This window comes from Neltuma alba, unplaced genomic scaffold (assembly GCF_004799145.2).
Source record: "Neltuma alba isolate B1F8T4 unplaced genomic scaffold, ASM479914v2 tig00011852_pilon, whole genome shotgun sequence".
NCBI lineage: Eukaryota > Viridiplantae > Streptophyta > Magnoliopsida > Fabales > Fabaceae > Neltuma > Neltuma alba.
The window spans coordinates 1-21241 of NW_021636457.1; the positions used below are offsets into that span (position 1 = coordinate 1).

The window sequence follows — 21241 nt, forward strand, 5'->3', positions numbered from 1 at the left end:
CGTAGGGCTACAAATGCAATTGATATGTACATTACTCTAGACCCCCCCCCCAAAAAAAAAAAAAAAAACTTCTGATCATCGCAAAATAATCTGTATCAAGCTTTGTTACGTACAATTACAAAGTTTTAGAATAATTAGGGTCTTCGATACGGTGGTGGGCCATGTGCCAGGTTTGGGCGAAGGAGTTTCAGCTTAACAGCCACGAAGAGCTTAATGATTCAGAATACTTAGGCTGTAAGGGCCACAGCTGAGAGGACGTGTGGCTGGAAGGGATAGCAATAGGCTCCGATTCCTTGTAATATTGTCTTTTTTTTCGGGGAATAGTTAAAGAGTAGTACAATAAAGTTACCAAGTATAATGAATTGCTAATATTTACTCCACAAATGTGGACTTCAATATGTAACAGGAATTATCATTGGCAGTTATTTGATATTTTGTACAATCTCATTTCAAAATTGATGGTCATAAAGAGCTTGCATTTTAACTTTGAGATTGATTTTTTGGCTGGTAATATTCACGAACTTTCACACTCTTAGCACATCTTTATGTTTCTTTTCAGCTGCCCCAGCTGCTTCTAAAATGTTGAAATAGACTTGCTTGGCTCACTTTCGGAGTCATTTTCTTCTCCAAATGCACTGGCTTTAGTGCCAGCCACTTCAGCAACCACTGCCCTTGAACCAATGCAAGTAATGGTTCTGCAGCTCCCTTTGCAGCATCTGGGTCCAACAACATCAATCAGGTAGGATTTGTGTGTGGCTGCACTTCTATGTACATAGGTGTTATTTTTTTTTTCCCCTTTGTCAGTTGGACAAAGCACTTGATATTTTGTTCATGGATGATGGATGGTTATAAAACTGCTTATTTTCCATATAATGGTGAATTTATGTTGGCGGATAAATCTCTATAAATTGTGTATGATGAATGGGTTTGGTATTATTTAACTTAAAGAAAAATCTATTTAAAAAATATTTCTTTTAGCAAAAGAATTGGAAAACTAGAAGACATCATGTCAAGTCAGCAGCAATATTAATTTCACAGTCCTGTTGTGGTCTGCAATGAGTTTGATCTTTAGTGAAGGAGATCCGATTTGGAAATTGAGAGTGTCTTCCATAGATGGCTCATACAAGCACATATGCTTTGAATAATTCTTAGATGCTTTAATGCCTTTGTGTGTGAGACGTCCCTCTGTTTTCTTGTCAAATATTAGTCCTTTTGTGATTTTTGTCAAACTAATATTGTTGGATGACTTTTGGCAGCCATTTGAGGATCCATTTGGTGATTCACCTTTCAAGGCTATTCCTTCTGCAGAAACTGCTTCAAATCAACCTCAGACATATCAGAGTTTTGAACCATCCCAATCAAGTGGTCTTACCTCAGAAAATGTCTCGAACTTTGGGTTTGGGGATTCATTCTCTGCTGCACCACTCTCTGCGCCTGGTTGCCCCTCATGCGCAATCTTTCTCAACAAGCTCCCAGTTCTTGCCTCAAGATTTGTCAGCTCCACCGCAGGAAACTGATATCCTTGCAGATATTCTTCCTCCAGCACCATTACCTGTGATGACTTCACACCCAAACGTATATCAACTGCTGCTTCCCAACCTCACCTCCATCCTTCTTACCCTCAACTGGGCAATCTGCACCAGAATCTTTTTCTGTACCAAGCAGTCAACTTGCGCCGCAAGGTTTCTCTGCTGCAACAAGTCAACCTGGACACCAAGCTTTTTCAGTTCCCCCTGGCCATCTTGTCCAGCAAGCCTTTCAAGCTCCTACAAGCCAATCAATGCAACCTCCTTTTTCAGGTCCAACTAGCCAACACGCCCAACCTTTTACAACTCCTGCTGGGCAACCTCCACATCAGACCTTTTCGGCTCACACTGGCCAACCTGGACAGCATGCATTTTCATCTCCCAGTGACCATTCTACACAGCCACCTTTTTCTGCTCATGGGGGTCAACCTGCAGCCAAATGTTAATCTACATGGTGGATTCAACTCTCAGGCGGTATCTCTGACTCCACAGCCTCCAAACATCTCTCAGTCCCAAAATAGACATAATGGACAGATCGGCAGTGAGAGCTTCCTCCCACAAGGATCCACAGCTTCTATTCCATCATCGATGGTCTCTCAAGCTCCAACAGGACAAGATTCACAGAGTGCAAACCATTTTCTACAGCAGGGAGGATCTACTGCTCAATCTCCATTTGGCCCTGCATCACAGCATAACAGTGGGAACTTTGTTGCACAACAGGGCACTGCAGCTCCCTTTGGCTCATCGATTACCCATCAACCACAAAGTGTGCCCGGGGGAAACAAAATGATGTTTTAGGTAGCTTACCTGGTTCTCAGGAGGAAGTGCTCCTAATGCTTTCATCCTATGCTGTTTCTTCGTCTGGACAATTGCTGTAGTTTCTCTGCAATCCAAGGACAAGTTCGAGACAAAATCAACTGTTTGGGCAGATACACTAAGCCGAGGACTGGTTAACTTGAACATATCTGGCCGTGAGTGATCACACCTTACCAAGTGTTTGATTTGATGTTTCTATAACCTGCTTCACTTGGAACACCTCATATGCTTGAATAATTGATTTTATGCTTTTTCTATGCAGCTAAAATAAACCCCTTGGCAGATATCGGAATTGACTTTGATGCCATTAATAGAAAGGAAAAGAGGATGGAGAAGCCCACAACCACCACTGTAACATCGACTGTGAACATGGGTAAAGCTATGGGATCGGGCTCAGGAATTGGTCGTGCTGCTGGTGCTGGTGCCCTCAGAGCTCCGGCTAACGCGATGATGGGATCAGGGGCGGGTATGGGATGGGCATGGGCATGGGCAGCATGGCATGGGCAATGGTCCTGGGTGTTGGTATGGGTATGGGCGGCTATGGGGGCATTAATCCATCAATGGGGATGGGGGAATATGTATGGGGCAAGGAGTCCAGATGCAACACCTCCTACTGGTATGCCCCCTGGCTCCAACATACCGGTAACTATAACCCCATGATGGGTCCAGGGGGTTACCCTCACCAGCCATATGGCGGTGGTTATCGATGAAAATGAGCATCATTTCTAGATTGCAAGGTAAAGTATTCTTACTCCGATTGTTTCACTCTACAATGAAGAGATGGCGTGGCGATACTGGTGCAAGTGTGCTACTACCTTGGTGGTCTACATTTTGAGATTTGATTTTAAAGCACTGTATTTTAACAAGAGTTGTAATTTTTGTGTAGAGTGACCCGGTGTGTTGTGATGTATTGTTTATGTTCAACATCTGCTTTTGTCATTCTTTTGGGGTCACACGTTCTATAGGAGCTTTGGGCTTGTATTGAGTACCAGTGAATGATTAGAATAACCTCAGGCTACTGTCCTTTTGGTTCGTTCTTCATTTTTGCACACCAATATGTGGTGTAAAATTAATATATTCTTTTTTCATTTATTATTATTACTACTACTACTACTACTATTATTACCCCCGATCCTTAATATAAGACTTTATTTGATTTTTATTTTAGTTTAAATATAAGATTCTAATTCACTTTATCTTATATTTAAGTTTTTTTTAAAGATAATTCTTTAACAATGATAGTTCTAGCAAATATACTTGAGTTAAGAGTGTTTCAAGAAAGATAACATATTTATATAATAAATAACTAACTTAACTTGTTTTTTTAATCTCTTCCAATTAATTGATTAGTTTTTATAATTAGGATCGGACATAGTATTATATTTGTAATTTCGGCTGAACACAAGTAGGTGGGTGACAAGATTTTCACGATGGAATGCTGACTGCAAGCAAGCACTTACAAACTCTCCTTCGAACATTGTAGATAATTGGACTCCTAAGAAGCAGCACAGTTGTATGAGTCGGATTTCCAGCTTTGCCTCTTTCTATTCATCTTGCGGCAGAGGAATTGCCAAATACTTCCGTAGTCTCTTATTTTAGAATTCATGATTCACAATTTCATCTAAAGTTCAATTCCTCTAAAAAAAAAAAAAAAGAATTCAAAACTCCTTGGCAATCAAACTTTTTTAAATTTTTGACACTGGATAAGACTGGATTTGGTTGAACAAGTAGCAGTGAGAGGGCGTAAAATCAATCCAAAGTCCAAACTACTAATTTTCCCTACCTTCAGTGAGAACACTGATCCATGGATTCATTATTAGGCAAGCTTCTACTCGTTTTTTCAACATGAAAAAATTCATAATTGATCTTGCCAAATTCTGCGGCACAACGAATAAAAGCTCAATGACTCACCACGACATCTCTCCCGCCAACCTAGGAGATGGATGCAATACATACGCGCGCGAAATATATGCACGGGCGTGCGTGTAGATTTAACTTTGATGGCGTAAGATCTTTTTTTGAAAAAAGAAATTTTGTGCATATACTTAAGAGTTCAGGTTTGAATGGTAAAGTTGGTTAACGATAATTAATTGTTAAACAACGGAAGCTTTTCCAAGTATGACGTGAAAGTCGATACTGAGTCAAAAGAAAACATGACATGATTTCGTCCAGCTGTGCCTACTTGGACATGCTTTTTAAGAACCCTTAAACTGCAGCAAGCTGACAGATTGCGCATTGTTTGATTCCCCGCATCAGTTGTGCCATGAGTTAAAGAGCAAGGAATCAAGAAAATGCAGATAATCCACCCCTTCGAGCCGCCTTATAGTTTCATCCGTTTGCAAGGGTTACACACCCAAAAGAAAACAGAAAAACTGAAAACATGGTATCATTAGTCCGTGTAATCTCGGACTCTCGAGTGTAGTTGTAGTGAAAGTTACAGGAAACAATCGAGAGTTGGGGTTTAGATACCTGGCCTCACTTTAGCCCTTCAAACCCCCATGGGGTGCCTTGAGCAGGCTTTGATCATCCCAGCCTACTTTTATTACCATTATTATGAATCTAACGAAACCTGGGACAGCATCATCAACAGATAAAGAATAAAGGCCAGAAGAAGATGGCAAGCAGGCATCGTTAACTCTCAAAAATAATTTTTTTTTAAAAATGCTCTTGCCGTCATATTTGTCAACCACCATTTCAATTCAAAAACTTGGGTCCTAAGTGGTGGCTTAGGAATAGTTTTTATCATAAGTTAACATGCCACATTAGACAAAATCCTACCCCTTGCAATACCTTGTTAATAATATATCTAGTTCTATGACCATCTAAACAAGAAAGCTTAAGTTCTTAAACAAAGAATCAAGTTTAGCTTTTCTTATAATTTCTACACACAGTTTCAAAAAAAAAACTAGATCATCTCCTTGTTGAAGGAATAGCATTTACTAGATAGCAAATGCAACTACAATACCCTGGGTACGTAGATGTTTTTCAAGTTGGTCATTTACTTCAATAATAAATGAATCAACATTAATTTTTCAACATGCTATGATGAGGTTTTATCCGATTTGATTTAGCAAAGCCAGCAGTCCAGAACAATATACCATGGGAATGTAGTGTCACTCCAGAAATACTTGAATTCTGTCACCCATAGTGTCATTAAAATCCAACAACTGTTTGCCCCCAACTTCCCTGCTGCATCATCCAACAGTTCTTTGAGATTTACGCCCCCCAGAGCTGTGGAAAGTTGAGACAGAAGTTCTCAGCTTAGGTTGCAAACCTGGAATAGATATCAATTTATACTGTATTACGGAAGAATTCCTGAATAGTACCTGGAACTATATTTGTGACTCCCTCCAAGAATCCCGCCTGTATGTATGATGTGAATAACGGGGGGAAAAAATCAGCCAAAAACGACGAAAGAACAAAGAAAACTTTTTCATGGAACAAAACATAACAAGATACAAGCAATCATATGAAACTTAAGATCCGCCTACTTATTGAGATGAATAGAACATTGACCATAGAGGAAGTACTTGCAGAACTATATATGACCAAAAGAAAACAAGGAGATCAAGATATGGGTGCTTTACATGCCCAATAGAGTAACATATTTTTAAACTAGAAATAAGGAACTAAATATTAGCTTCTCAAAGTGATTGAGTAGATGGGTAAGAATTACAACAATTTTCAGAAATCAGGATTCATAACGCATCTATTCCAGCCTTAAATGTAAGGTGTGACAACATAATGAAATAATAAAAATTATTCACATGCAAATCCATCTCTGGAAGCACAAGCTGACTTACAGGAATCCTAAGATCAAGTTTCTCAAATCCATCTCTTCCTGTATTTTGATTCTCAGAGACCGAGACCAGATCCTTGAAAAAGGGTCCTTTGAACCATCTGCACCATAGTTATTGTACACATCAGGGGTTATAACTTCCACAATGGGTTCTTGAGAACTTTGTCCTTGTTCCTGTATGAACTTGATCCTTCCTTGTATACTGTAGACGCTACTGCTCACTATCAAATAACTGCATACAATAAGAATGCAATTGTGGAATATATATTTATTTACATGCAATGTGAATATCAACAATATGCAGTGGATCTTTCTCTTCGACTGCTTATATATTTGCATTGAACTGACATGGAGTTGATGCAAGGGTGGTGAGGATGGATTCTTCATGAAAAGATAGTTGATTAATTGCCTTGACAATTAATTAGATGTTTTTTTCCTCAATAAAGCATGATCAAACATATCCAAGAGAATATTTGCTCCACACGAACAGAACTCTCCAGAAAGTTCACAAGATTCTGTCCAAGATAATTATTTATGCAGATGAACCCATGGGATGATTCTATTATCAGCAAAAGAACTTCGCCTTCGCACACATTTATGGAAGTAGAATGCTGAGTCAACATATATAAGCACTAAATTATTTGAAAAGAAAGCAAAACAAGAATGTACAGTAGAATGATCTAAAAGTAAATTTAGAGATATATATCACATTCACATATGAGAAGCTTGGCACCATTGCTTTATTGCCTCTTAAGACAAGCATTCTGTAACAGGTCTTTCACTAACCTCTCGTTGGCTGATCCAGGCTTGTAGCATAACGCTTCTCTTCTTCATAGTAAGTATTGAAGCCTAAGATATCCTTAATTTCTTCAAAAGATGGCATGGTTCCAGGAGGAGGAATACGACCTCCTTAATGGCAGTCAGGGAGTCCTACAAGTTTAAGTCATTGAAATCATTTATTCTTAATTACTTTACAAAAAAACAAATCATCCTTTAGTCTTGACGAAACATTGAAAGAGGTCGGATAGATTGCCAAATCATGAGCTAAAAAATTTGCTATATATAATAGGTTCAATTTCATGAGTGTAAACAAGCACGACAAATGGACATAATAACTGCTCAACGCCTCTAGTCTCAACTCAATCCTGAACTTGGTAGCACTTGTGAGGGGCAGACACGAGGTCCAAAATTCTTCATGCCACATTAGTAACCGGACAATTGACCCCATTACTATATTTGCAAGATTTGAAGTCATTGTAGATTGACCTCATTTAGAACATCCCCAAAACAGATAGATTTATAATCGCAAAATTACTCAGTTAAAAGATCCCAAATCATCAACCCCTAGGAGTTCTGATAAAACTATTCTAGCTTCAAAATATTCCCTACAAACATTACAGTACAGCAATTCCTTCTTCGCTTTAGATAGATTGTCTACTCATATTTTTGAGAGGGAACAAGAGAGTATCGCTGCAAATAAATGATGCCTTATAATACACTCATTAATTAAACTAAAGCATGGATTTGGAATTTGGCATCTCCATGCACCCTTAAGAATGTTAATTTTAGATCAAGAAAATAATGGTAACAACTTATTCAAGATGAGTATTGGGATTTCCTTCTATATGTCAAATATCTTAAGATATAAATAGAAAATTTTCAGTTAATTTTATTTGCCAATAAGCAAATTTAGTAACTTATATTGTTTCTTAGAAAAGGAGAGGAAAAAGGCATGTCACCTGCATTGCCCGTATAGAAACACCAATCAAAGAAAGTGGATATGCCACAAGTTTGTAGCCAATATCTTCAAGTTCTTGAGGATCAAGTATTGGTGTTTGCTCCTCCTTCAAGCATATTGGCCTACACAAGACTACAAGATCTTACAATAATGCATACATTTTTCCTGATGGCTTCACACACACAAACAAACCTACAATTATTGCTTAATGCTTACTAATTAAAATTCTATAACTACCTAGAAGCTTTTACATATAAGAAATGATTAAAATATTTTTTTTAATAATATATTTATTAAAAAATTTGATTGCAGACTGAAAAAAATACCATTTTGGAATAAGGGGAGAAACTTCAGAAAATGCTTTCATTTCCTCCTTTGATGCCAATGCATCAATAAAAAGAACATCTGCTCCAGCATCAGCGAAAGCCCTTGATCTTCGGAGTGCTTCATCCAATGACACTGCTTGACGAGAATCAGTTCGTGCTACAATGACTATATCAGACCCACTCTCTATTCTAGCATCTACAGCTGCTTTAATCCGCATCACTGACTCCTCTCTGGATACCACTTTCCTTCCTTTTGTGTGGCCACATGCTTTTGGAGATACCTAGCCATAATTATCAGGAAAAACTGAATACTAAAACAACAACAACAAGCCTAATAAAGGAAACAATAGAATAAGTCCATGACATAAGGAAAAGGATTGATGTTAGAGACAGATACAAAGAGAATGGAGATAATTATTAGATCACCACAAAACTCTTCCGGAATAAAAACATGACATACAGAAAGAAACCTGATCTTCGAGAATGATTCCAGCAAAACCAGCTCTAATATAACCCTTGACTGTCCTTTTAACATTCATTGCATTCCCATATCCATTATCGCCATCCCCAATGACAGGAATTGACACAGCTTGTGTAATCTGTTGACCCTGATCCAACATTTCTCCATAAGACATATAGCCTGTATCTGGCAACCCCAATCTGGAAGCTGATATTGAAAAACCTAACCAAAGCACAGGCAAGAAAAGTTAAGTTGCTGATCCGCAAGCTAAAACACATCTCGGAATTCTGAAGTATAAAGTAGTTAATGAGGTTGATGTTTATTGATACTGTTAATCTGCTTCCTACCACTTGTTTATCTTCAAATGTTCTCTAAGGCCTAGATTTGCCATTATACCCTTTTGGCAGGAGTATGGCTCTGTAAAAACAAAAAGCAATTATACATTTTACAAATAACAAAACTCAAGTGCTGTGAACATTTTGAGTTAGAGAAGATGAATCTGAAACGAGGTATAAGGCGACATAATCTGATTTACGGGTAATATAAAGGCTAAGCGCTGTAGCAGTGAAAATGGCAATTTTCCAAGCTTTTGAAATCCAAACATCTGCAAAATGACACATTTCATATAATGGCGTATTAAAAAGATCAGTTGTTAAATCGACACCAAACAATTAAAATCAACTAGCTCAAAGATGGGGAAAACTTAAAAAGAAGCAAAGTAATGAGTAAAGCCAATTGAAGAATGAATATTGCGGAGAAAGAAGCCACTTAAAGATGTTAATTTAGAATATTCCATAATCACAGATCTTTTACTCTTTTAGACGCCTTCTGATTCTCAAGCAATCTAACTAGTGACCTATGGTCTTGAATGGTTCCCATCTATCAACACACAGATCAATAACTGATATCCTCATTCATTGGCCAGAAATAATAATAACGAATGAATCCTCAGATCTTGAGAAGTGAATACCGCTGGTAAAGCAGTATCGGAATCCAGCTCTTTCAACTAGCTTCGCACTGAGACCATCGAAACATGCAGGGCCTTGATGAACTCCTGGCGAGTCGAGAAGGCGGCGAAGTACCTTTACTGGAGCCTCGTTTACAAAAGTCCCTGTCAGACGAGCAAGCGATGAAGGTTCGACGATGAAACCGGTTGAGATTACTGGTTGACTTCTTGTGTATCGGGTGGATGAAAAGAGAGAGCGAAGGAGATGGCCGAGGACATCCAGCTGAAAATGTAGGAAGTTTGGAGACCGCTGGTAATGAAGCACATCTATGGGGTGAAGGGGCATGAGGATGAGAAACACAATAGCTTCTGCTGCTAACTATTGAACCCTCCATTCTTTCTCACCCTCTCTTTTGCGCTCTCTCCCCCTCGCCAGTGACCAGATTCTCTCTGGTAATCGGGGATTAGACAGTTTACCGTACTTTGCGTTAGCAGGGTAGACTAAATTCGTGACGAAATTACATTTAAGACCCTGCAAAATTCAAATCCCGTCTCCATTTTGAATATATGTAAAAAAAAAAAAAAATCTTTTAAAAATGACCAGAAAATATTTTTAATCATATATATAAAAATATTTTTATACAAATTTAATGTGTCATTTTTAAGAAATCATTATAAATTTAAAATTAATAAAATCAATTAAAATCAATTGAGAATTAGGATGGTATTAAAAAACGTTAAAACATTTTATTTAATTAAAAGAATAAATTAAAAGAATTATTCAGTTTCAAAAGAAAAATCTTTTAAAAACTAATGCCTCATACGTAATGAATTGTTAAAATACTTATTATAATTTTTATAACTTCATAACTTATATTTACTTCTATAAATGATTGTGTCAAAATAAAATGGTCAACAAATATCAAAACGAAATTACGAAATACTATTATTTTAAAAACTATATTTTTCTGGTTTCAATTATTTATGAGCTAAGCAGCAGTGAATTCGTAGCTTGAGAGTCACGACAAAGCGGGAACATATTCCTGAGAAATGTCAAGAAAGAGGGAGCCATCGTGGGGGTGGTGGCATCCACTTTGGATCCCACTACTCTTTGCTTTTTTCCTCTCTCTGTCAATCTCCCTTTTCTTTCTTTCTTTCTCTTGCATCGATCTATATATACAACCTATTTCCACCCTTTCCCTCCATTTCTTGATCAACCATCAAAGTTTCACTCAGTAAGTTTTTCTGCTTTTCCTTTCTCCGTTTCCCCGACTTCTTTACTTCTTTGTTTGTTAAATCCCTCTCTCAATATTCTCTCAGTTTCATTCGATTCTTCTGATGACGATTGTGTTTAATTTAGTTCGCAAAAGGGGACTATATATATATGTATATACTGTATAAGTCTTAGTTTGATCCATGTGCGAAGCAATTGGTTATGAAATAGATTTTGTTTTGAGTAGATTACCATCGAACTTGAATACTTGACTCAAGTCAAGAACACCCTTAATCCTTCTATGAAGATATATAAGACTTCCTTCCTTTTGCTCTGCTGCATGATTTTCTAGTTCGCTGTAGAATATTTACTGCGTCTTTCTATTAAAAAAAGAAAAAGAATCCTTTTTATCATAAGCACATCAAACAAATTGTAGTCAGCTTCATGTGCTTGGAGCAGAAGTTTGGTGTTTCTTGCAGTTCAAGGCAGCTGCATCATTAGTTAGAGCCTGTTTGGGAGAGCGTTTTATGAGCCAAACGTTGATGAAAAGCTATAATAAGCCCGATTGCATATTGAAGGCAGTTTGGATCAGCGTTTGGGCCATCCAGTTTATCCACCAAAAATCAGATTGCACCGCTCGATCTGTTAAGCTCTGTGAAGAAGCTTTTTGAAATTGCAACGCCCGATCACAAAGCTCTCTGGACCGTTATATTTTTGTCAGTTCTCTCTCCATTTTTTATTCACTTCTTTATTATATTATCTCAGTTCTGTTTTTTCTCCATGTTTCACTGTATATTTAAAATATTTTTTATGATTTCTTTAAAATTTTAAAATTTAATCCACTCATTAAATTTGATTTCTTCATATTAATTTATTTTAATTTTATTGTATTATTTGAAATTAATTTTTTATCATGTTTTATTATTTATTAAAATTCATACCCATTTTGGTAATTTTTCAGCCAAACTTACTTTTACTCAACTATAATCCAAACAAACTTTTACCAATCTCACTTTTGCAAATTGACTTTTCTAAACTCCAATCCAAACACAATTCAACTTATCCAATTTAACTTTTACCAACTTCACTTTTCTATAAGTTATTTTTTCTATAAGCTGTTTTTCCAATCGCTGATCCAAACGGGCAGTTAGTTTAATAAGCTAAAGCAGTCTGTCACCGTCTATAACATTGCATTTATACATCATTTTATGCATCCATATGTTAAGTTACAATTTCATATTCAACTTCACCTAATTTTCTAAACCATTTGAGACCCATTTTTCGCTTGTTTAATTTACTTGGATCATTAGCGTTCTGTTCTTGTACTCTAATAAAATTTATTCATTGTAAGAATCTTAAAAATCGTTTTTCTTTCAGAAAAGAAAAAGAAAATATTAGCAACTCATATCAATACGTGTTCGGAGATGAAACAAAGAATAGGGAAACATTGATTATCCTGATCTGCGTAGAATCATTTAATTACATGTTACATAAATGAAATTTGCTTTATGTTAAAACAATCATTAATCATAAACAGTAACTGGTCATTCAACTTGAAAATGCAGTAGTTCGTATATTTTGCTGCACTCATTGGTTTCCCTGTCTGTCATTGCAAGGGATGTCTTATCCTTGCCCATTTCTGAATAAAATGGGAGCCATGATTTGTTGTCTGACTAAAGCAAACAAATACAAGAAGTTGGATAGGAAGATAGAAAGGAAATTAGTTGAAATCAATAGATCTTCTTCTGCTGGACAAAGAGCTTTCAAGTCAATTGATAGAGTCGTTATGCGGTTCCCTCAGATCAGGGAGGGACTCAAAACATTAGAAGGAATCTTTGAACAGTATGGTAAGTTCCCATTTTCAATGTCCATCCCACGTTATTTTCTTTGAACTGTAGTTCTTCATTTTTTAAAGAAAACTAACTTTTATCTCACGTGTTACAAAGATGAGGACTCTAACGGATCTATAGAGTACAGTGAACTAAAAAAGTGCTTTGAACAACTGCAAATTGATCTACCAGAGGAGGAAACTAAAGATCTTTTTCATTACTGTGATATTGATGGAAGCAAGGGCATACGGTTTAATGAATTTATCGTTCTTCTATGCCTCATCTATCTTCTAGAAGAATATTCATCCTCTGATAATGTATTGGGCAAAAAACTTGGTTTTTGTGCCTTCTTGATATTCTTCTTATTATCATATGATGATTTTTGTTTCTTTCATCAAGGTGGAGTTAACACAGCTGGGAACAATTTTTCACACGATAGTCGAAGTCTTTCTGTTTCTAGATAAAAATGGTGATGGCAAGCTAAACAGGAAGGACGTGGACAAGACCCTGAATGAGACTTACCCTTGGGAAAGATCCCCAGCTGACGTCACTAAGATCAGATTTAGTATTTATTTGCTTCGCTTTTTTCTTCTGACATTACTAACAGTCTACCTGTTTTTTTTCCCTCCCTTTCTTGTTTTATTATTTGTTTTATTTTAAATACCTTTTTCTGTCCGTCATTTTTGCAGAAGAAATGGACTGGGACAGAAATGGGCAAGTCACTTTCAGGGAATTCCTCTTTGGCTTCTTAAAATGGGTGGGATTGATGAGGATGAATTGAATCATCAAACAGAAGGCCATCCTGCAGAGATGACTCACTGATGTTAGGCTTTGTTAAATATATATGACTTTGACTGTTATAAATATGCTGGTGTACGGTTATTTAGTTCTATATCTTTCATGCATCGTCTAGCGTTTGAACCTTACTTGAAAACACGGTGTTGTATTTGATCATAATTGTACCCTTTAGGCCCCCTAATCTTTGCTTATTTTCCTGAAATCATGCTAAAAGCGTAGTCTATATTTCTGGTGATCCTGAAATTCAATAAAGCAAAGCACAAATGCTGTAGTAGAATTCAAAATTAACGCCCCCCTCCAGCAGAAGGATACATCAATACACTAGTCTAGTAGTCTTGTCTTGTTATATACAGTCACGGCACATTTAGTATGCATAAATTCTAGCTCAATCAAGAAATGACAAAGAAGAAAAACTTTCTAATCAATAAGAACTCCTAAAACCCATATTTTACATCTTTGTGTTGAAAAAACTCTCAACGTATGCCTAGAGCTTGGATTCTCCTGATCAATGACAATGAATAAGCATTCCTCTGTTTCCATTCTTCCGTGCTCTCTTTCTGGTTTTTCTCCATGATCAATCGATCATTTCCATCAAGGATGCTTACTATTTGTCTCATGCTTGGTCTTGACTGTGGGTCAGATCGGGTGCATGCAATTCCGAGCTTTACCAATCTCATGAGTTCTTTGTAATTGTACTCTCCGTTGAGCCTCCTATCTGCTAAATCCTCCAGTGGTCTTTTTCTTGTTTCAAATTCATGAACTTTCTTCACCAATAGCACCTCAGGCTGCCGAAAGTCCACAGCCATCTGTCCACTGATAACTTCAAGCACCACCACGCCAAAACTGTAAACATCGGCGGCTGAGGTAGCTTCACCGGATTCTATATATTCCGGTGACATGTAGCCAAAAATCCCTCGAACTGATTTGCTGGTGTCTTTGATTACATGATGGCCATGCTCATTCCGGGTCAAAAATTCAGCCAGGGCAAAACTGCTGAGTCTTGGGTTCATATCTGGCTCAAGGACAACAGCCGAAGAAGTGATGTTCCTGTGAATTACATGTTCTTCCCATTCCTCGTGAAGATAAAGAATAGCAGAAGCTAGTGATTTTATGATACCGTATCTATGATGCCATTGCAAGACAGAACGGCCATCTCTATGATTGTCATGATGGAGAAGATGGTGACTGAGAAGTCTTGTTGCTGAGTAATCATACACAACAAGCATTTCCCCTTGCTCAGTACACCATCCTCGAAGCTGCACCAAATTCCGGTGGCGAAGCCTTGCTAGATTTCGCAGCTCATTGGAGAATCTTTCACGCAGTGCAGGGCAGGTCTTCATTCCAAGGCGTTTCACCATGACATGGTAACGATCCTCAAGGATGCCATAGTAGGCAGTTCCAAAGTCTAGCTCTGCCACCTTCCTTGACTCTGAAAAATGATCTGTGGCCAAGGCAAGCTCCTTGTATGATATTTCCCTTGGTGCTTCAACCACAGGAAATGATTTGTGGCGATACATGCTCTTTGCAGAGGAGATACCGCTGTTTCTATCTTCAGCAGTCATGTATATTGTTCTCCCATTTGCTTGCTGTGACATAGTTGGATGAAGAATAGTTTGTGATTGTGCTGACATTTTCTGTGACAGTGCTGGAGGCATTTGTGCTGCTGAGACTTGTGTCCGACGGAGAAGACAAAGTAATATACAAGGGGTGGGAATGGAAAGAAGGAAGAGCTGGCAATGGGCTTGAAATGTCACAAAGTGCTTCTACAATCCATTTCATGCTAGGCCTCGATTGTGGTTCATGGAGCGTACAAAGAAGGCCTATGTGAAGAAAATGCTCCATCTCAGCAAGCTTGTAGGAACCATCCGGTAGCCGAGTATCCCCTGCAGCTAGGAGCTTTCCCTCATCAGATAGTCTTCTAACGAAGTCAAGTAAAATGATCTTATCATCAGGGTATGCAAGATCAATGGCTCTCCTTCCAGATGCCACTTCCAGCACAACTATGCCAAAGCTGAACACATCAGATTTCGAAGTAGCGATGCTTTTTTTCTGGAAACTCTCGGGAGGCAGATACCCGATTGTGCCGCCAATTCTTGTTGTCTCTGCCAACCTGAAAGGGTCAACCTTGGTTGATGTTTTCCTACTTGGATGGTACTCAAGCTCATGTTCTAGCCACCTTGCCAAGCCAAAGTCACCCAACCGAGCATTATATTGGGAATCAAGCATCACATTGCTGGTTTTCACATCCCTGTGAATGATCTGGGTCTCTAGTTGCTCATGAAGATAGTATAATGCAGCTGCCAAACCTTTGATAATTTTCCCACGCCTTCCCCAACCAAGAGGGTCTGCATTTGGATTCTCAGGCCGCCGAAAAAGTATGCGGTCAAGGCTGAGGTTAGGCATGTAATCATAGACAAGGTATAACTGATCTTCATGAACACACCAACCTCTGAGCCTGACAAGGTTCTTGTGACGAAGATGGGCCACGGCTGCTAACTCAGCAGCAAAAGTCTTCTCAAATTGTTGCCCTTTCTCTGCCAAGCAACATTTGACAGCAACCACTGTTCCATCACTGGGCAAAACAGCCTTGTACACTCTGCCGAATCCTCCACTTCCCAGAACATGATCCTCACTGAAACCATTAGACCCTATGAAAAGCTCAGCGAAGCTGAAGATTCGTGGGCTGTCCCCACCAATCTTGGCAGAGAGTTGTACTCCGTCCATGTCATGAAACAGCACGACTGAGCCTTGTTTCCCTTTCCCCACTTCATTGTGGAAAAACCTCGAACAGTTTCTGCCATATAATTTGCTCAGAGAATCACGAAGGAAGGCAAGAACTTGACCCCCACAAGCCCTCTGTTGTTTCTTTGTCTTGGTTTCTTTCCGGGAGAATCGGTTGACTTTTGATGGTGGGTGATGCTTAAACTCAGCGGAATCTGCAGGTAAAATGACGCAGAGATGCTTGAGGTGCATGGTGGGGGCTTAGGCACTGTTTTTGAATCTAAGCAAGATGAACATGGGGAAAAGGTGATGGCCTAATGGGTTATGAGCAAGAAAATTGTGAAGCTTGCTGGTATAATTAGTAGGACGAAGAGAAGGATGATCTTGATGATGAAGCCAATGGAATGCGACGTATTATGTGGTGGGTGGTATTATTCAACGCGTTAGGTGAGCATGGTTGAATTATATACAACTATCTGCCAAATTGGAACCTACCCTTATATGAACTCACCAAAAGATGATTCCTTTGGCATTTTTTTAATTGGAAAATCTCAATTTCTTTCTGGAGACTTTTGAAAATCTGCAAGACTCAATTTCAAGTTTTCGATCCTTTGATTTTGCCAGAGGAAGAAAATTTTGCCAACAAAAAGGCATTATATTTATATATGTGTGTGCATGTATTACCTCCGGTCTTTAATATAAAACCTTATTTGACTTTTATTTTAATCCTAAATATAAGACTCCAATCCACTTTGTCTCTCATATTATATATTTTTTTCCAAGACCTTCTAACAATGGTAGGTATAGCTAATACACTTAATTAGTAAGAATATTTTAAGAAAGACAACACATATTTATTACAAATAGTTAACTTAACTTTTTTTATTAATCTCTTCAAATTAGTCAACTAGTTTTTATAGTTAAGACCAAAAGTAGTATATAATATTTCGACCAGAAGTGAGAGGTTGTCACTGTCTGGCCTTGTATGTTTCATGAGTTGGATATCCATATGAGCGCAAGTGGAGGGCTTAAAGACAAAAAACAAATTCCACTAAGACAAATCTGTACCGCTTTTCTGGTTGAATGTAGGTGATATGGCTTTTCCTCTAACCTAGCGGAATGAGTTGTTCATCAATCAAGAACCGTTTCTGTACATTTTTGTTTAAAATTGAAAAGCCCTTGGGAGGGAGATTATTGTATTATTGTAACAATTAAGATACATCTGATTTACTATTGATGCCTTCTTTTTCTTCCTCGTTTTAAGTTTCTTCTCTAATGTGAAAGCATCAAGTGTCAACCATAGAATGCCTTTTGAAATTATAAAGACGGAGGGAGGAAATCCACTATGACAAAATCTTTCATGAATTTTTCAAAAACCGGGAGAGTTTCTAGAAAGTGAGAGAGTTCCATTCCATTTGAGGGTACAATGCCCAAATTCAAAGTATAATCAATAGTACTAATATTAGATAGTCAATAAAAAATCTTCACAAAATTTTGCCTCCAAGAGCAAATCTTTGGCCCTTTGAATCACTTCAAACTACATGCATTTAAAAAAATAAAAAGAGAGAGAGTATTATTCTAAAAAAAAAAAATTAAAGTTCCGCGTTTGAAGACGTCAAATTTTTCGTAGCACTGTCCTAAACAAAAATAAAATCATGCTGGTTTTGGCTATAAACTAATGGTGCCCTTAAAATCTTTAGGGAGATTATTTATAAACATAAGGTCTTGTGGTGTCGTCTCTACAAGTGAAAAATCGTTGGTTGGGCCATTTGTAATATCATATTGTTATTAGTGTATCTGGCTATTTCATCCAGGGTGGGAAAATAAAAAATAAAAAAGAATCTAGCTACGCAGGAGAAAGAACTAGGATTGTGATTACCAAACCCGCTCAACACAAGTGGAATGGTACATTAGGAACAAGTTTACTCATATCACATTTGGTATTTGCTTAAAATTAAAGGGAAAATGAAAGCATGAAGGACAGGTGGAAATGAATGTTGCCATCAGCAATGAAGTATGGAAGCATTATTGTCGGCTTATTAAAGTCCAATTGGCCTTGTTCTTTTTTAATTCAAAAAAACACGGATATACTAATATCAATTAATAATATTCAAGAATTTAAAATTTCTCATACAACTCATAAAATAAGTTATTATTGATGTTTTTTGAAGTTACAATATTTAATTTCTTTTTTTTTCAAGTATGATTGATTGATTTGATATGCTCCAGGAATATTTTAAATTTATTATCATTTATGGATAACAATGCTTTTGTTTTTTTTTTTTTGGAAAATGAATGTTCCTATCACTCATTTTTCTTGAAATCAATTAATTAGTGGATAAGTTAGGCCCAAAAGTCAAATGTTCACAGATCATCACACCTTCTCAATTAACATGGGCGGCAGGTCACCCCCCAAGCTTAGTGGATTAGCTAAATTAATATAAACAAATATTATTAAGTAGACCAAAACTCACGAAACCTCCCATTTTTTTTATTTTATAGTGTTAATTAGTACTAGTTCACGTCGTTGGCAAAAAAAATAGTATAATTCACGTCAGTTGATGGCGATAAATTTGCATTTCATACCAAAACAAAACACCTTGAAAATAAATAATTAGCTACCTAACCTCATCTGTGGAAGTAATTTTTTTCCTTAATCTATGAACGATTTTGTGGTAGTTGAGGACTTAATCTCGGTTATATATAGTCTAAAACTCAGTAGTCATAGGGCAATACATAATTAATAAAGTCACAGGGCAATACATAATTAATAAAGTCATATTCCTTATACAGTTAATAGTACCATTTTAATTTTAACTCGCTTGTCACGCCTTGATATGCACCAATATGTTTATTAGCATAGATCTCACGTCAGACTGAATAACAGATTAAATATATCTAATTAAATTTAGAATACGAAATGAGGAGGACTTTCTGGGGAGAGAAACAATTTTTCAACTCCTATTTATATGCCACGTTATTAATTGTTTTACTTAAATATATAATTTTATCATTGTTTTCACAAAAAGCATATACATATATTAAATAAAGATAAACTTAAAAATTATTAAATTTTAAGAGATCCAAGGTTTTTTTAAGTGGTATTAATTAAGGGCACTTTTTTATACATAAAAGATTTAGATGAGTTAGGTATGTAAGACTAATCAAGGTCAAAATACCTCCAAACTCAAAACACGTTTACAGACGTATTTACATATCATTCATCAATACTACTTTTTATTGGTCAGGGGGGCTTTTTTTCTTGGGAAAAATAATAACGGGCACATTTGGTTATACCGTTGTAGGAATGAGGAATCAGGAAAATTTATACATTTTCGTTTCGTTCACATTTCCATTTTCTCCATTTTTTTTTTTACCTTGATTTTCTTCATTTAAATCTAAGGCATTTTCTAATATACTACGCGTAACACCTACCTCCGATGTCGGATCTAAGCGTTACACACTTGCTGAAACATCATGGATTGCATTAGAGACAATACAAAAATATACCCTTCCCGTCTTAATTTATATATATAATTTGATATTAATATTACACAGAAGTATTTTTAAGAAGATTATGTCACATTTATTAAAATTAAATAATATATGTAACTTATCAAATTAATTAAGTAATTCTTATTAACGATGGAAGGAGCACCAACCATCTGGGTATGAATTTTTTGAAAAAAGAAAAACAGGAGACGAAAAAGGAAAGGGTAGGTGGGACGTGAAGGTTATGGAGAAGACTCGTTTATTGTATAGAAGAGATTAATTGCATGTACAATGTTTTTTACAAAAAAACAAAATATTTGCTTTGTGTGTATGATATCAGCCGTGGTTTATTATTCCACGCCTCTGTATTTACATTCGCTGGCCATCAAGTTGTGTACATTGTTTGGTCTCAAAAGTAATCAAAACTTTTGTGACTATATTATAAACGTGTGAATAAACTTCCACAATACTATAATTATTAATTAAGTATTAGTGGCAATTACATGACGCACACGGAAAACTATTTTTACATGTTGTTCATTCTTAACTTAAAGGAGAAATACATTATACAATTGATATGTTTTCTTTTTCTTTTTTTATTCCCTTTTTTAAGTATCACACATGAATATTTAAAATAATATTAAAAATACTTATCAGTATGAAACGTTTAAATTTATACTTCCTGATAAATAGATAGATGAAAGCTCAATATGAAAAAGAAAAAAAAGCCTGGCCTTTTAACCGATACTTATATATGGGCATATAAATAGCTGTATTGACCCAGAACTAAATCACCCCTCGTGAAAAAGCTCTCTTGCATTAGTATCGTATATTATACTCGTCGTATTCTTAATATAGGAGTTAATTGAGGAGTTTATATTAAAGACGGGAGGAATGATTAAACACAAATAATCAACCATTGTCATTAAGCAAGAATTATGCTATCTCATGTTATTATTGCAAAGTGTAAGCATATGCTTAAATAAACTTCAATCAACGGAATAGCTAGCTAGCAGCAGAAAGACACATATAGTAAAAAAAAATAAGAAAAGAAAAAGGGGTTATGGACCCGCAGATATTGGGGGTGAAAAGTGACGACATCCCCGCGCAGAAGCCTGTAATTTCAAAATACCTCTAGAGTACCAAGCATTCATATGTAGTTAGTTGCTCCAAAATGGGGTGAAGGAATAATTAATTACTGCTGTATTATAATCAAATCAGATTCTGGCTTGTAACCCCAAATTAACAAAAATTCCATAGTTAGCGAATATCTATGAGAGATCCTATAAAAAAAATTTGAAATCACCAGATCTAAAGTAAGGATTTACTACAAAAATGTGTTATTATTAAATATTATTAAAACCTATTAAAATATGATAATTAAACTTATTTTGAAATTTTGTAATTTCAAACTTATCTTCGCGGGATTCTTCAAATGTTTACAGCAGCGTGCTAAATTTGTACATATATATGTATCTATAACGATTATAAACTTTCGCAATAGAATGAACTTTCGTTTAATTAACAATGATTATAAGAGGGGAATAATTCAATTGATATAATTAAGGAAATACTAT

At 36.5% G+C, this 21241-nt stretch overlaps 2 protein-coding genes and 2 pseudogenes across 2 annotated transcripts; 2 read left to right on the forward strand and 2 right to left on the reverse strand.

The window, feature by feature from the left end:
- The first annotated feature begins 578 nt into the window (after positions 1 to 578).
- LOC114718581 (clathrin interactor EPSIN 3-like) lies at positions 579 to 3191 on the forward strand (annotated as a pseudogene).
- A 2055-nt stretch (positions 3192 to 5246) lies between these two features.
- Positions 5247 to 9957, reverse strand: LOC114718586 (2,3-dimethylmalate lyase-like; annotated as a pseudogene).
- Positions 9958 to 12247: 2290 nt separating this feature from the next.
- Positions 12248 to 13434, forward strand: LOC114718587 (probable calcium-binding protein CML22). Its single transcript, XM_028903950.1, has 4 exons — positions 12248 to 12671; positions 12771 to 12970; positions 13053 to 13218; positions 13343 to 13434. Exons 1-4 carry the CDS (start codon positions 12443 to 12445, stop codon positions 13432 to 13434), a joined length of 687 nt encoding a protein of 228 aa, XP_028759783.1. The 5' UTR covers positions 12248 to 12442.
- A 225-nt stretch (positions 13435 to 13659) lies between these two features.
- LOC114718590 (receptor like protein kinase S.2-like) lies at positions 13660 to 16610 on the reverse strand. The gene is given in 2 exon segments (XM_028903954.1): positions 13660 to 15025; positions 15027 to 16610. Coding segments are annotated over 2 exon segments (2499 nt in total). The 5' UTR covers positions 16425 to 16610; the 3' UTR covers positions 13660 to 13924.
- Between the last annotated feature and the right edge of the window lie 4631 nt (positions 16611 to 21241).